This window comes from Oncorhynchus keta, chromosome 21 (genome assembly GCF_023373465.1).
Source record: "Oncorhynchus keta strain PuntledgeMale-10-30-2019 chromosome 21, Oket_V2, whole genome shotgun sequence".
NCBI lineage: Eukaryota > Metazoa > Chordata > Actinopteri > Salmoniformes > Salmonidae > Oncorhynchus > Oncorhynchus keta.
This window is the reverse complement of record NC_068441.1, coordinates 17,429,005-17,444,722: the sequence shown is the minus strand read 5'-3', so window position 1 is coordinate 17,444,722 and position 15,718 is coordinate 17,429,005. Positions and strand designations below refer to the sequence as shown.

Sequence of the window (15,718 nt, the reverse complement as noted above, 5' to 3'; positions counted from 1 at the left end):
GGATGTTTAATTGGCACTACGGATGTCAATATGGAACAATATGTCAACAATAAAAGCATACAAACATCATAGTGACAGGGGCATCTACAGACGTTGAAAAAGAAAAAAAAGAGGATCCTGTGGCATAACCCGTTTGTGTTTTGTTATCAGGTACCCAGGGTAAAGAGGGCTCCATCCCCACGTTAATAAGTGACTTAATAATCTGTCCAGCGATGGGTTTATAAAGGGCAGAGCAGAGGCACACCTCAATTCAAGCTGTAGGCTCCTCTCTCTGCATCTCGAGGCTCTCTGAGAAATCTGGGCTAAGCTGAAAATGAAATCACTGAGTGCTTGTCTCGTGTTGACCTCTTGCATCCTCTGGGGCTCACTGAGTGTGGAGATTAGGGTGAGTATATCTCTTCTTTATGTCCATGGTCAGAAATGTTTAGAGTTGTGTGACTAGTGCTGTAACTCTTTGTTGTCTTTGACATGGGATAAGGACGTTCTTCTGGAGGTGTATAGGGTTTGTTACTTGATTAACAATATCTGTAAGTGTCTGGAGTTTAGAGATACTGGTTCACACGTGTGAAGATAAGTTAGTGGAACTAGAGAAATAGATCACTTTCAACAACACACTGATAAAGAAATCATGTAATTATAATGTACAATGACTGCCAGCCTATGACTGACTGTCATTTAATTGTATAGAGCATTAAAAAGCTAGCTTCTTTTTGTTTGGTTTTAATTATCATATAGCAATCAATTCTGTTGGGGTTTATTCATTATTGTTTGGAATCCACACACTGTCATACTTCTTTTGAACTCATTCACAAGGTTATTAACTGGCTTATCTGTATAACAATCTATTACGCTATGAGAATCACCTCTGTAAACCTGTCACCTTAATAGTGGAACAACACATTAGGTTGTCTAGTAATGACAATCTAAGGTGAAAAATCAAGGGTTATGTAAGGGTAAACAAGAGAATTTACCATCGCATCCATGTGTTTCACTGTGTCCAGGATGGAGAAAGGAGCTATCCGCTAGAGGCTGTGAAAGCGTTGAAGGAGCTGATCGACACAGATGCCATTGTTAACCCGCGGTTGATCAACACCAACATGGTCTCTGTCTGTAACAACCGTGTCTTGCCACAGGCCTTCTATCCAGTGTGCCAGGGCAAAGAGGCAGCCATGGTCTTCTCCAGGCTAGGTAAGGCTGTACCATAAACAAATAGTGGGTAGACTGAAATGTTGTAATTCAATATCGGTATATGACTTTAAAAATGGTTTGTCTTATTGCCCCTATCCACCTTATCTGTTGTAAAAAATAATAAACTGCATATTATAGCATTCACACACAAGACTGTTTAGATCCTGCGGACTTGAATATGTTCTGGTCAGCCTCAGAGAACAACATCGACCTATACGCTGACTCGGGTGAGTGCGTTTGTAAAGAAGTACATTGGAGATGTTGTACCCACTGTGACTATTAAAACCTTCCCTAACCAGAAACCGTGGATGGATGGCGGCATTTGCGCAAAACTGAAAGCTCAATCCATCACATTTAACCATGGAAAGAGGTCTGGGAATATGACTGAATATAAACAGTGTTGTTATTCCCTCCGCAATGCAATCAAACAAGCAAAATGCCAGTACAGGGACAAGGTGGAGTCGCAATTCAACGGCTCAGACACGAGACGTATGTGGCAGAGTCTACAGGAAATCACCGACCACAAAAAGAAAACCAGTCACAGACACAGACGTCACACTTTCAGACAAACTAAACACCTTCTTTGCCCGCTTTGTGGATAATAAAATGCCAACGTCGCGGCCCGCTAATAAGGACTGCACCCCCCCTCTCCTTCTCTGTGGCTCATGTGAGTAAAACATTTAAACGTGTTAACCCTCGCAAGGCTGCTGGCCCGGAAAGCATCCCTAGCCGTGTCCTCTGATCATGCGCAGATCAACTGGCTGGTGTGTTTACGGACATATTCATTCGCTCCCTATTCCAGTCTGTTGTCCCCATATGCTTCAAGATGGCGACCATTGTTCCTGTGCCCAAGAAGGCTAATATAACTGAACTAAATGACTACCGCCACGTAGCACTCACTTCTGTCATTATGAAGTGCTTTGAGAGACTTGTCAAGGATCAAATCACCTTCACCTTACCGGCCACCCTCGACCCAGTTTGCATACCGCCCCAACAGGTCCACAGACGACGCAATCACCATCACACTGTACACTGCCCTATCCCATCTGGACAAAAGGAATACCTATGTCAGAATGCTGTTCATTGACTACAGCTCAGCATTCAACACCATTGTACCCTCCAATATCATCATCAAGCTGGAGGCCCTGGGTCTCAACGCCACCCTGTGCAATTGGATCCTGGACTTTCTGACGGGCTGCCCCCAGGTGGTGAAGGTAGGAAACAACATCTCGACTTTGCTGACCCTCAACACTGGGTCCCCACAAGGGTGTGTGCTCAGCTCCCTCCTGTACTCCCTGTTCATCCACAACTGCGTGGCCCTGTACGAATCCAACTCAATCATCAAGTTTGCAGACAACACAACAGTAGTGGGCTTGATTACCAACAACGGCGAGACAACCTACATGGAGGAGGTGAGGGCACTCGGAGTGTGGTGTCAGGAAAACAGCCTCTCACTCAATGTCAACAAAACAAAGGAGGTGATTGTGTACTTCAGGAAACAGCAGAGAGAGCACCCCCCTATCCACATCGAAGGGACAGCAGTAGAGAAGGTGGAAAGTTTTAAGTTCCTCGGCATACACATCACAGACAAACTGAAATGGTCCACCCACACAGACAGTGTGCAGACACTCTTCAACCTCAGGAAGCTGACAAACCTTTACAGATGCACAATCGAGAGCATCCTGTTGGGCTATATCACAGCCTGGTACGGCAACTGCACTGCCCTCAACCACAAGGCCCCCCAGTCTGCACAATGCATCACCGGGGGCAAACTACCTGCCCTCCTTGACACCTATAGCACCCAATGTCACAGGAAGGCCAAAAAGATCATCAAGGTCATCAACCACCCAAGCCACTGCCTGTTCACATCGTTACCACCCAGAAGACAAGGTCAGTAAAGTTGCATCGAAGCTGGGACCAAGAGACTGATAAACAGCTTCTATCTAAAGGCCATGAGACTGCTAAACAGCAATCACTAACTCAGAGAGGCTGCTGCCTACATTGAGACCCAATCACGGGCCACTTTAATAAATGGATCACTAGTCACTTTATACAATGCCACTTTAAATATTTCCACTTTAATCATGTTTACATATCCTACATTACTCATATCACATGTATATACTGTATTTTATTTATAATGTTTACATGTCTTACATTATTCATATCATATGTATTTATATAATCTATTGCACCTTGCCTATGCCGCTCGCCCATTGCTCATCCATATACTTACATGTACATATTCTCCTCCCCCTTTAGATTTGTGTGTATTAGGTAGTTGTTGGGGATTGTTAGATTACTTGTTAGATATTACTGCACTGTCGGAACTGGAAGCACAAGTATTTCACTACACTTGCATTAACTAACTATGTGTGTGTGTGACAAATCAAATTGGATTTGATTTGATTTGTGGGCTATTACCTGCTTCAGCATTTTTTGAAGTTGCTGAAGTTCGTGGGGAAGGTGACCTGTTTTCACAAAATGCTTACAATTACATTTTAGTAATGCAGTCTTGTCTCATCACTGCAACTTCCCAATGAGCTCAGGAGAGGCGAAGGTTGCATCATGTGTCCTCAGAAACTTGACCCGCCAATCCGCTTCTTAACACCCACCCACTTAACATGGAAACCAGCCGCACTAATGTGTCGGAGGAAACACAGTTCAACTGAGGAAACACAGTCAGCTTGCAGGTGCCTGGCCTGCCACAAGGAGTCACTGGAGGGCAATGAGACAAGTAAAGCCCCCCGACCAAACTCTCCCATAACCTGGACAAAGCTGGGCCAATTGTGTGCCGCCCTATGAGACTCCTGGCCACGGCCGGTTGTGACACAGCCTGGGATTGAACTCCAGTCTGTAGTGATGCCTCAAGCACAATGATGCAGTGCCTTAGACCGCTGTGCCACTCGGAAGGCCGCATTTCATTTTTTTTATTGATGTTTGTATTTAGGTTTTTGTTATTTTCCAGGCGGGGGGAACCATGGGATTTATTTAAGACCCACTTTAAAGAAGTAGTAGTAATTCATTATTTTACAACTTGTTGGATGGTTGCTCATCCTGAAAGTAGTCTATGGGCCAGGAGAAACTGTAATCCATGGTTCAGTTTTCTTTAAACAGCCATTACAAACTTTCCCCACTAGCTAAGAATCAATGTAGGTGAAATCAACTCCATATTTGGTTTGATGTTCCTTCAATGTAATTTGGCCAGAAAAAAACATGTTCACATGTCCCCATCAATTCCATAGACTTTTAGCTAGCAGTGGCTAAAGTTAGCTGAACCTTGTAAAAGCTGTTTAAAGGAATCTGAACCATGGATTACAGTTTTTCCTGGCCCATAGTCTACTTTCAGGGTCATCTAATATCAAGTTGTAAAATAGTGAACTACTCCTTTAAAGACCCCACAACCTCCCTATGGGGCCTGTTCTGAACTGAAGGTATGTTGTGTACTCAGGGAAGGGTGTATGCAGATTGAAAGGCGTTGATAGATTGATTGAAAGATTGAAAGTCAATGATAATGGAAACCTAATGCATCCTCAAGGGATTGACTCTGAAGGGTTCAGCATACATTGGTAGTCATTAGCACATTGAGTGGTTTCAGTGAAACACTGATTAATATCTGCCTTGTTATCAGCTGACATGACCTCTAACCACCAATAGCAGCAGCCAAAGTGCTATGTAACCTGACAGGATTTACTGAATTTTAGAGACAATACAACCATCCCATATCATTCATCGTTTTTATACAATCAACAACATGAACCCCCATAACTACTTGAGCAAAGCTGTGAGATCAGAGATCCAGATCACAGATGTGACAGTATTGACATTTTTCCTATTTTATTCCACATGAGTATTGACATATTTCCTATTTTATTCCACATGAGCACACATGGTAAACCCAGACCGGAGACCGAGGCACGCGTCCTCATAGTACCTGTTGTTAGCTCTACCAGAGAGCTGTACCACATACGCAGGCTGTAGCAGTAGGCGGCTTGCTACAACAAGCAGGAGATGTTGGCCTGGACACAGCCAATCATGCTGCCTGAAGTATAATATATCCTTCTACTTCCACTTAATGACATGATTTATGTGTGTTGCTCATGAGTGATTCTACTCACAAGAGCCCAATTAAAACAGAACAAACAGCATTTGAGTGCAATAAAGTGTGCAAGACAAAAAGCACTCCCATGCCTCTCTATTGCTCTGCAAGCCCTTTAACGAGGCTGATTAACTTCCACCCGTTGTCAATATTAGCATTCTATCTGACACTATAGCAGCCATAGGCATATATTAACCTTCTGTGTCTGTTGTCTCTCTCCAGTGGATGCCATCACGTCTCCAGATATGTGTGAGATCTGTGCCCACCCCGCCTGCTTTGGGTGTCTACCGTAAGACTGCCACCATCTGTTACACAATCCTCTGAAGCTTTCCTATCTAAACCACACATCTTCTTCAGATCTGCATCGCATATGAAGCCAGGGCATGAATAAGCCCATCCTATCCATGTGCCAGGAGCCATTGATCGACATATTGCATACACTTAAGGAATGTTATGTGTTTGATGTTGTTTGAGCTGTACGGCCAAAATCAAGTTATTTATAATTCAGCAAAAGGCTTTAAATGAACAGTAATGTCCAGATGTTCATGACATTTCCATGGATTACCGTGGAATATGTGATAAATTCACTGTAGAAACTATGAATCATAAATTTCTATTGCTAATCAAATTGTGTCTAATCTGTTGTCCCATTTTTTCCACCAGACTGAATGTCTTTACTGTAAAATGGGCTGATTCTGTAAATATTTCGAATTATATCTACTTTATTGACACTGTTCATTTGTTTCAATATAGATTGAAAGTGAAACAGCTAAAATTTTTCATACACTATATGTACAAAAGTATGTGGACATCTCTTCAAATTAGTGGATTCGGCTATTTCAGCCACACCTGTTGCTGACAGGTGTATATAATCAAGCACACGGCCATGCAATCTCCATAGACAAACATTGGCAGTAGAATGGCTTTACTGAAGAGCTCAGTGAGTTTCAAAGTGGTACCATCATAGGATGCCACCTTTCCAACCAGTCAGTTCGTCAAATTTTTGCCCTGCTAGAGTTTGGGGAAGGCCCTTTCCTGTTTCAGCATGACGATGCCCCCTTGCACAAAGCGAGGTCCATACAGAAAAGGTTTGTCGAGATCGGTGTGGAAAAACTTGACTGGCCAGCACAGAGCCCTGACCTCAAGCCTATCGAAAACCTTTGGGATGAATTGGAACGGCAACGACGAGCCAGTCCTAATCACCCAACATCAGTGTTCGATCTCACTAATACTCTTGTGGCTGAATGGGAGAAAGTCCCCGCAGCAATGTTCCAACATCTAGTGGAAAGTCTTCCCAGAAGAGTGGAGGCTGATATAGCAGCAAAGGTCGGATCAACTCCATATTAATGCCCATGATTTTGAAATGAGATGTTCAATGAGCAGGTGTCCACATTTACAATTTTTACATTGAATTTTAGCAAGATATTGTTAAACCAGCAGGGGGCAGACCTTACCATGTAAATATCACCTTACATTTAAGTAATTTAGCACAGTGGTTCTCAAACCTCTCCTCAGGAACCACCAGCCGTTCCATGCATTTCAACTATTTCAGAGGTGGCACACCTGATTCTTGTCAACTAATCATCAAGCCCTTGACTACGTGAATCAGGTGAGCTAGCTCAGGGCTACAACAAATCTCTGAAACATCTGGGTGTCCCCAATTTGAGAACCACTGATTTAGAAGACACTCTTATGCAGAGTGACTCATGGTCATGAGTGCATGCATTTTTCACAATGGTCCCCAGTGGGAATCAAACCCACAACCCTGGCATTGCAAGCGCTATGCTCTACCAACGAGACCATCTAGCACCAGGTTAGGTTACACTTTGTATTTGGATAGTCCATCTGTAGATGCTCTACAGCTGGTGATACTATCAACAAACTATATTTTGATAAGCAACTGCTTGCTAAGGTTACAGTTAGGGTTAGGTTGAGAATAAAGGTTAAGGTTGGGGTTAGGGCTAGGCTAAGGGTTACATTCAGGTTTAGGATAAGGGTTAAGGTTAGGTTTAGAGCTAGGGTTTGTAGGTGGTTAGTTGAAATGTTACTGAGCGCATCTACAGATGGTCTATCAAATACAGTGTTACTCCAGGTTCCTCCTTTACCTTACACTACCCCTAATGCTGTGTATCGTGCTCAACTGAGCATTGACATGTTTTTTGGATTTCTTATCAAGTCAATCTTTTGAAACTAACCATGATTATAACTATGATTGATGGGTGGGGATGGTTCATAACGGCGATTGTACAATACATAATGTGTCACAAAATGCAAATAGATAACAGCATCACTTCAAAGGACCATCATTCAAAAAAAAACATTTATAGTAATGTTAGTATTGTGACAAATACAATTTTGATTGAAATTTGATTTTAAGTAACTTTTTTTTACATTTAAATTACTACACACCTATATAAGGTTAGGGTTCTCACAATACCATATTTCCATGTTTACAGTCCTTGTTTCCAGAAAACAGTTGGAAGACAGAGTTGACTGCCTGTGCTAATTAGCTATCTGTGTCTCCGAACACCTGTGTGTACATGGAAGATGGACACCACAAAAGTTAAGATGAGTATTTGAATGTTTTGGCTGCCAATTCTTCTCTAAACAGAACATGTAAGGCCCTTGGACTGTAAGGAGTAACGTTTGGGTCCATTAGTCCATTATTGGGCTAGGTGTTTCCCAAAGAAATGAAAATGTGCTAGATTATGTAAATGTTGTAGTTTTAAATTGCCCCATTTAAAACTACAGAGGCTCAATCCAGTTTTACCAATACCCATGGTGTTTCAAACATAAATCATTAATGGCACAAAGGGGAATAAGATCATTCACATCAAATCATCCCAACGAAGTTAACAGCATGGAACACATAACACAAAAATAAACATTTGAATGTCGATGGAAAACATTTATGAAATCCAAAGACTGTATTTTTATTTGTGTGCATTCCCTTTAATCAAATGATTAATTTGGCTGGTTGAGATGAGCGGCAACATCAGATCCAAAACCATAACACAAGGGAAGTTTGTCCTCAGCTCAAACAAAAACATCCATCTACACAATCATTTATGAAACAGCACAGCAGTGCATGACCTGAGCTGAACTGAGGTTGCTGCTGGCTGTCTGGCTGTGGTTCTCCTCAGCAGTGGGAATGAGGGGTACGCTTTCATTCTGAAGCTGAGTTTCCTCTGAGGTGAGCTGCCTGCCTCCTCTCACTGGAATTAGTTAATAATCCCATTTCATAGCCAGATGGAGAGATAGGGGAAAGAGCAGGGATTAGATGCTGATAATTACCAACTGAGAACAGCCTGTTTGTTCAATGACACACTACCCAACACTCTCAGTCTCTCCTTTGAAATAAGCTATGGAGTTTAGAGTACTAGTGGAAGTCCTTGAATTAATGCCTTCTCTGTTAAAGAGTAACGAAGGGGAAGAGCGGCAGCGAAATCTGGTAAACTCATCTAACAGTTACATAAAAGGACAGCAAGTAGGACAAAATGAGTTGAGGCTTGGCCTGATGTTTAGATGTCAAACGGATGTTTACGACATAGCAGGAAGTCAGGGCCGTAGCTACATATGAAGACACTGTTGAGAGTAGAATACTAGAACACACAAGTCTCAATTTCAAAACTCAGTTGTGCATCAGAGGATTTCCTCTGGTTATTTGTCACTTACTGACAGTCACTCAATTAGCCGATGTCAGCAAAAGAAAAATTGATTGGTAAATTAGTCTAGTTAGTCAAGCCAGATATCTAAACTTGTAGTGATCATGGCTGAATTACCAACCGGGGACGCAGGGTATGTGCCCAAGAGACTTCACCTCCAGGTGGCACCCATTGATATATACATATATTACAAACCCGAGGTGCCTTATTGCTATTACAAACTGGTTACAAATGTAATTAGAGCAGAAAATATAAATGTTTTGTGTCGTTCAGCCAATCAGCATTCAGGCCTCCACCCAGTTTATAAATATATAAATATATATATATATTGATTTGTTTAACACTTTTTTGGTTACTACATGATTCCATGTGTGTTATTTCATAGTTTTGATGTCTTCACTATTATTCTACAATGTAGAAAATAGTAATAATAGAAAAAAAACTTGAATGAGTAGGTGTGTCCAAACCTTTGACAGGTACTACAAATATTTTAAACATACAGTACAATCTACCTGCAGTGAAGCAGCTCCATATTACATTACATTCACTCATCCAGCAGACACTCCCATCCAGAGCGACCCACAGGAGTGTCGTGTCTTTGGCTATGCCGGATTAAGTGATATGACATGCTATTATAAAAACTCCTTTCTCTGTAATTAATATTACCTGATTGAGCTAATGGTGTAAATGTAATTAACTACAAAAGTCTGGGAACCACAAAATAATATTTATAGAGCAGTTATCTTCCGAATAAACTCTTAAAGACCTGGTAATATTTTACATCAATAGCAGTCAATATTAATCGTCACCTTATTTCAGTCTCATCTGAAAGTTGTCAATTCTTGGTTATCTTCATGAACCCTGGCTAACAAGTTGAATCAGCAATACAAAATTGGGTTTAATTATTTATTTACTAAATAGCTAACTAATCACACAGAATTACATATACACAGAATGAATCATACCTTGATTACAAATTATATCATAAAGAAAAACGTCCCTAGCGGACGGAACAGATATGACAGCTGGTTACACAAAGAAAAGGGGGATTGGTTTGAGTGAAAGAGCGGGAAGACTGAAGAACAAATGGAGAAGCAATGTCTCTATCGTAAATACAGTATATTATGCATTCTAAATTACCGGCCATTTGGAAAAGGAAAATGCAATAAATATTTACTCTGAGCTGCACTTCGGTAGGTTGGTGGTAGATGGAAGGCCGTGTTGCCCAACAGAGTCCTTTGTCCTTTGAAGAATGTCTCTGCTGGTAAATTGGATATGTTGTAGTAACGTCGTTGTGTGGTAGACGGGATACTCTGTCTGTTCTTTCCTAGCCTACGTTTGCAGCTGCTGTTGCTAACTCAACGGCTAGGAGGTATCACTTCTGTAGTGAATAAGAGTTCAAAGTTCATACCATTCACAACCAAAGCTCATACTGAGGTTGGCTTCGTTCTGTAGTTATTATCTGAACCATTCTGACATCGGATCGTCATCCTAATGTACCCGGAACGGTTGACATGTTAGTCCTTTTAACGTATGGACCATCGCCCTCACATCCTCGGAACAGGAGGTTACATTTTCGTCAAGGCGTGGTGGAGGGAGAAGGGTGTGTTTTCATAGTTTACAGCCCATGTCTCTTCACAGGGGCGGGTCACTGATTGAGCAGAGCCCTAACCTTATGAAAACCCAAATCTCTCATTTGGAAGCTAAAATTACATTTAATCTTTTCACCAATAATTTTATATTCAAACATTTAAATTGAGCAACAATTCCATGTGAATCCGATAACTACAATGTGCAGACTTTCCACTGTAGAGTTTATGTCATCCTATCATTGATGAGAATGTCTCAGATGACAACCGAACTAGTATAATATTCATTAAGTACCACCACATATGTTCGCAGAATCTCTATGTTAACCATGGGATTTTCAAATGTCACATCAGTAGGGTAGAGAGAGGAAAAAGGGGGGAGAGGTATTTATGACTGTCATAAACCTACCCCCAAGCCAACGTCATGACAGGAGCAACCAGGGTCAAGCGCCCTGCCCAAGTTCACAAGGACAGAACCCATTCGAATCAGGGACCCGAACCAGCAACCTCTCAGGGCACCAGCCCAAGCTCCCAACCGACAGGTCACCAACCATCCAAGATCCCCCCACAGTACCCCTCGAGAGATGCCCCTCAACCATCCAAGACCCCCTACAGTCCCCTCTGAAAAACCTCCCCATCTACTCCCCACCCCCCAAGCCACTGTCCCCCTCCCTCCCTCCCACCCGACCAAAACCACCACCCAATACACCAACAACCAACAGAAAGAACTAAAGAGAGAAAAGACAACAACAAAGGAAAACAACAACAGAAAACAACAATGCCAAGGACAACAAAAATCAAAACATCAAAGCCAACCATATGTGTGTGTGTGTGTGTGTGTGTGTGTGTGTGTGTGTGTGTGTGTGTGTGTGTGTGTGTGTGTGTGTGTGTGTGTGTGTGTGTGTGTGTGTGTGTTAGAATGCAATTGTGTGTGTATGCTTGTGCACGAGTGTACAAGCGCTTGTGTGGCATCAGTCTCAGGCAAACAGGCATTGAATGTAACAACTTTCATTTTTTGTGTCAGTTAAACTTCTTTTTGTGGGGGAATTTATTTTAGACTTTTATCTTTGATCCCTTGATTTTGTTAGTCACTCTCACTCAGATATCATATTAACATGTCATGGCAAAATGTACAGAATTGCAGGAAATTAGCTTTAAAACTGCAAACATTTCTCTACACCCAATGGCAAAATATGTAGAATTGCAGGAAATAAACATAGTTTTTTCCTCCGCCTTCAAGAGGTGTGCCCATCATCAAAAAATGATTTGCCCGTGAGGTGTGTGTGTGTGTGTGTGTGTGTGTGTGTGTGTGTGTGTGTGTGTGTGTGTGTGTGTGTGTGTGTGTGTGTGTGTGTGTGTGTGTGTGTGTGTGTGTGTGTGTGTGTGTGTGTGTGTGTGTGTGTGTGTGTGCGCACGTGTGGTTGCACATGTGTGCTTGTGTGCTTATGCCTGCATGCTTGTGTTTGTGTGTTAAAAATTAAGCTCAGTCAGTTAGGGTAAGATATCAGATCTTACAACACTTCAAAGCCAGTCTGGGCCGTGGCCAGGGACTCGGACCCTGGCTACGTCCCTTCAGGAAGTGAACATTGAACAGACATTTTAATGTGACATGTTTCGTCTTTTTTCAGTCATGAGGTAACAATTTCCCATAGGCCCTTTACAAGTCAGATTTAGCAAGTTGCAGTAATACACTGTGTAGCAATTTAGCTATAGAATCAATGGATGAATTAGAGTATTGGAGCCTTCCAACACGCACTCATCAAGACCAAAAGGGTTCCCTGTTTCAAAAGAATGTCAAACATTCAATCACATGCTGTCAGCTTGAATGAGAAAATGAGATGCCTTTAGACTAACGAGCTGTAACAACTCCCGTTTTGATAATTACAATATAATGATACAAAGTATTTTAATATGAGTAGTAATTGGGCACATTATCAAGAGTGGCACCCATTTGGGAGGAGACCTTCAAGTTCAGAAATCAGGTTAATTGGATTTTAACAATACTTGGCAAGTCATTCTCTTGGAGATAATCAGATGAATATGCCGTCTATGAACGCAGCACAGATATGATTAGCTGCAGCAAAGAGAAGCTGCTGATCCACAGATCTGTGCAGAGACATGAGTGGTTACTCAAGTGCAAAAGGAATGTTCAAAAAGGGCCGGTTGATTCGTTTTCTGTCCTCGCTAGGCTCAAGGGACTCTTTCTCCGGTTTTAGAAATGCTCAATCTGTTGGCTTCATCATGTGCCGTTTTTCTGTGGCCAGATCAGACACTTTCACCATCATGCTCATCTTCAAAACCCCACAGATTGAAGAAGTCAAATATTACAAATGCATCCTCCTTTCAACATAATGATTGACTTGTCCGCTGTGTTGCTCTTGGTTTATCCTCTTCAGTAAATCAGCTGCAACACCCCGGGGGGTGACAAAGCCTGAGAGCAGTAAGAGTTCAAGGTTCAAATAGTCCTTGTGTGATGAAATTACAGAGCCACAAATGGCTGTACTTTCAAAGAGTTGTATTTTTATAATAAACATCTACAACCAACCAGACATGTACTACTAGAACAGAGACACAACAGTATAGCCAGTCATAGTGTAGTTCAGGACTACGAAACTGACCAGAGTACTGCATGATGCATGTGACACACATAGAGTGATTTTATTCCTGGTGTATTTGTTTGTTTTTGATAACATATGATTCAGCAAAATCAGTCTTCTGCAATTGTCTAGCTAAATATGACTATGCTGTTGTTATTGTGGCCAACCGTTGCTCCACATAATATGTATGCTCACTAAATCGCTATCTCTCAGGTTAAACTACTGTGTAGCAACTCAGCTTTGGCTTGAGAGGCTCATTAAAATCAGACTGGGCCTCTCTCTCTGTGGGGTTTGAAGGGATTGGGGGATAGTCTTCACTCCCATGTGGATCAACTGTAAGAGCTTGCAGCTGTGAGAAAGAGCCAACACACTGGGAAGGTAGGCAGGGAGACCCAGGGAGACGCAGGCAGGGATCATAGGAGTAGTCTGGTAGCTCTCCCACATCAAAGCCTCTCTCTCACAAAATGTGATTTAAAACCTATGGCTGATTTGATTTTGGGGGAATGAGAGGACTCCAAAAGTCTACAAGAAAATGACAAATCCATCATTTTCCTGCTGTGTGAACTATTAACATTCACAGTTATGTGACTAAAATACTAAGTACGACATTGAGACCTGTGCATTTATCAAAGTTGCTTGAACAACACCCATAGTTTGATAACTATATAAAGACATCTTTAAGACACTTCCAGTTGTTGAATACTGGGAAACAAGGAACTCCCTATGGGAGGAGAAAGACTGTGGGAGAATCAGGACCCAGGAGGTTGCATGTTGAGTCTCTCTCTCTCTCTCTCTCTCTCGTGGGTACTTGATGTGTGGTCTGGGATACACATGGTGTAGGCTGTGGCTGGTTCTTCTACAGTGTAGCCTGTGTTCCTTCTGGCCGGTAGGAACCTATGAACAGCATCACCCTGTGAAAACAATATTCTGTAAATCTACCGTTCATTCTGCTCGTCCAGTTTGCGTCTGGTGCATAAATAGAGTTGAATAAATATTTTACTTTGTTAAATAAGCCTTTCAACATATCCTGTGTATAAATACACAGCATAAAACAGAGCATACATAAACAGGAATATTCAGACCACAAAAGAGGTTTGTTCTTCCATTAGTACGGTGTACTTCCATCTCCCAGAATTCACTTGGTTCACTAAAGTAAATATATGTTTTATTTCTGTACTGTATCCATCACAACATCCCTATGCATATGTATGAACTACACCACATAAATGAATAACTGGGAAGGAAACAAAAGACAGACGCTTTTGTTTTACTACTGTAAGGTGGGGGCACATTGTGTGAAATCAACTGAATTGACACATAAGAAATATATAGAATGGAAGGGTTGGAAAAGCCTTCAATCATCAACTGAAATCCCCATATAATAGTTAGGAGTCACAAAGATGTTTCAAAGACCTGAGATCCAATAAACATTCATGACAGCGGATTACACTAAAGAAAATGCCCTGAGGCAAAAAGGCTGGTTACATATGGGACTGGAGACAGAATTTACCATAAACTCAAATACAGATTTTCTTCACTATTTTGAATGGGTTTCGTTTGCTGAAAAAATATATATTTAATAACTTATTTCAATCTCGACACATCCTTTTTCTCAAATGTTTGGGAGGGATCTTAGACCTTTCCTCCACACAGAATCTTTCCAGATCCTTGATATCCTTCGTCTACTCTTATGGACTGCCCTCTTCAATTCAAACAGCAGGTTTTCAATGGGGTTCTATTCTAGCGACTGAGATGGTCCATGAAAATGTTTGATTTTGTGGTCAATTAACCAATTCTTTGTGGATTTTGATTTGTGCTTGCAGTTATTGTCTTGCTGATGAGTGTCAGCCTCCTGGCAGAGGCAACCAGGTTTGGGCTAAAATGTCCTGATACTTGCTAAAGTTCATGATGCCGTTGACCTGAACAACAACCACACCGTATTTTACTGTATGAAGTACGTCTCTGCCTATGCAGATTTAATTGACTGTGTGATTGGCTGTGGCATTTGTATGTATGGAAGAAAGGATTGGAGATGTGGCTTTGTGAAGCATTGTGAATCTGTTTAATAATGGCGCTCAACTGAGCGCAATCACTGGGGAGCAGGGTCATGGGAGTTGGCTGGCCCAGAGGGGGTAAGAGGAGGATCTCTGCTTTGAAAAAGAGAGCATTAGCGTCTTCTTGCAGCCTCACTGATCCTTTTATACAGTAGGCCGGTAGCTGTCAGCCTGCTCCTGCTGTCTCGGTTTGATCTGACAGCCCCTGCCTGGCTCACCACACCCTCACTTTTTTCAATTATTCAGCTGTGGTACACAGGCCCACAGAGTCACTCTAGGGCTGGAGATCAGCAGCCGGGTGGAACTGAAGATCACAGAGATATGGAAAGATAGAAGGAGAGATACAGATGGAGAAAGGGAGATGGAGCAATATTGAGAATCAGTAAGAGGGAGGATGATGGAGAGAAAGAAAGAAAGACAGATTGTGGGGAGTAAGAGCGATTTCACACATTGGTAGCATTATCTGACCTGACAGCATGAGTCAGTGCAGCTGATGGGCGTTTGATGCCAAAATCATGTTGAAGTG

At 41.9% G+C, this 15,718-nt stretch overlaps 1 protein-coding gene across 1 annotated transcript; it reads left to right on the top strand.

Moving 5' to 3' along the window:
• Nucleotides 1-219: 219 nt before the first annotated feature.
• On the top strand, nucleotides 220-5,915 carry LOC118399758 (guanylin-like). The gene is made up of 3 exons (XM_035796007.2): nucleotides 220-385; nucleotides 1,002-1,188; nucleotides 5,510-5,915. Exons 1-3 carry the CDS (start codon nucleotides 314-316, stop codon nucleotides 5,578-5,580), a joined length of 330 nt encoding a protein of 109 aa, XP_035651900.1. The 5' UTR covers nucleotides 220-313; the 3' UTR covers nucleotides 5,581-5,915.
• The last annotated feature ends 9,803 nt before the right edge of the window (nucleotides 5,916-15,718 follow it).

Bases quoted from the DNA above. Each gene is read 5' to 3' on its own strand.
- LOC118399758 (XM_035796007.2), top strand. From the start codon at position 314: ATGAAATCACTGAGTGCTTGTCTCGTGTTGACCTCTTGCATCCTCTGG. The intron at 386-1,001 runs GTGAGTATATCT...CACTGTGTCCAG, and splicing joins CACTGAGTGTGGAGATTAGG to GATGGAGAAAGGAGCTATCC. The intron at 1,189-5,509 runs GTAAGGCTGTAC...GTCTCTCTCCAG, and splicing joins CATGGTCTTCTCCAGGCTAG to TGGATGCCATCACGTCTCCA.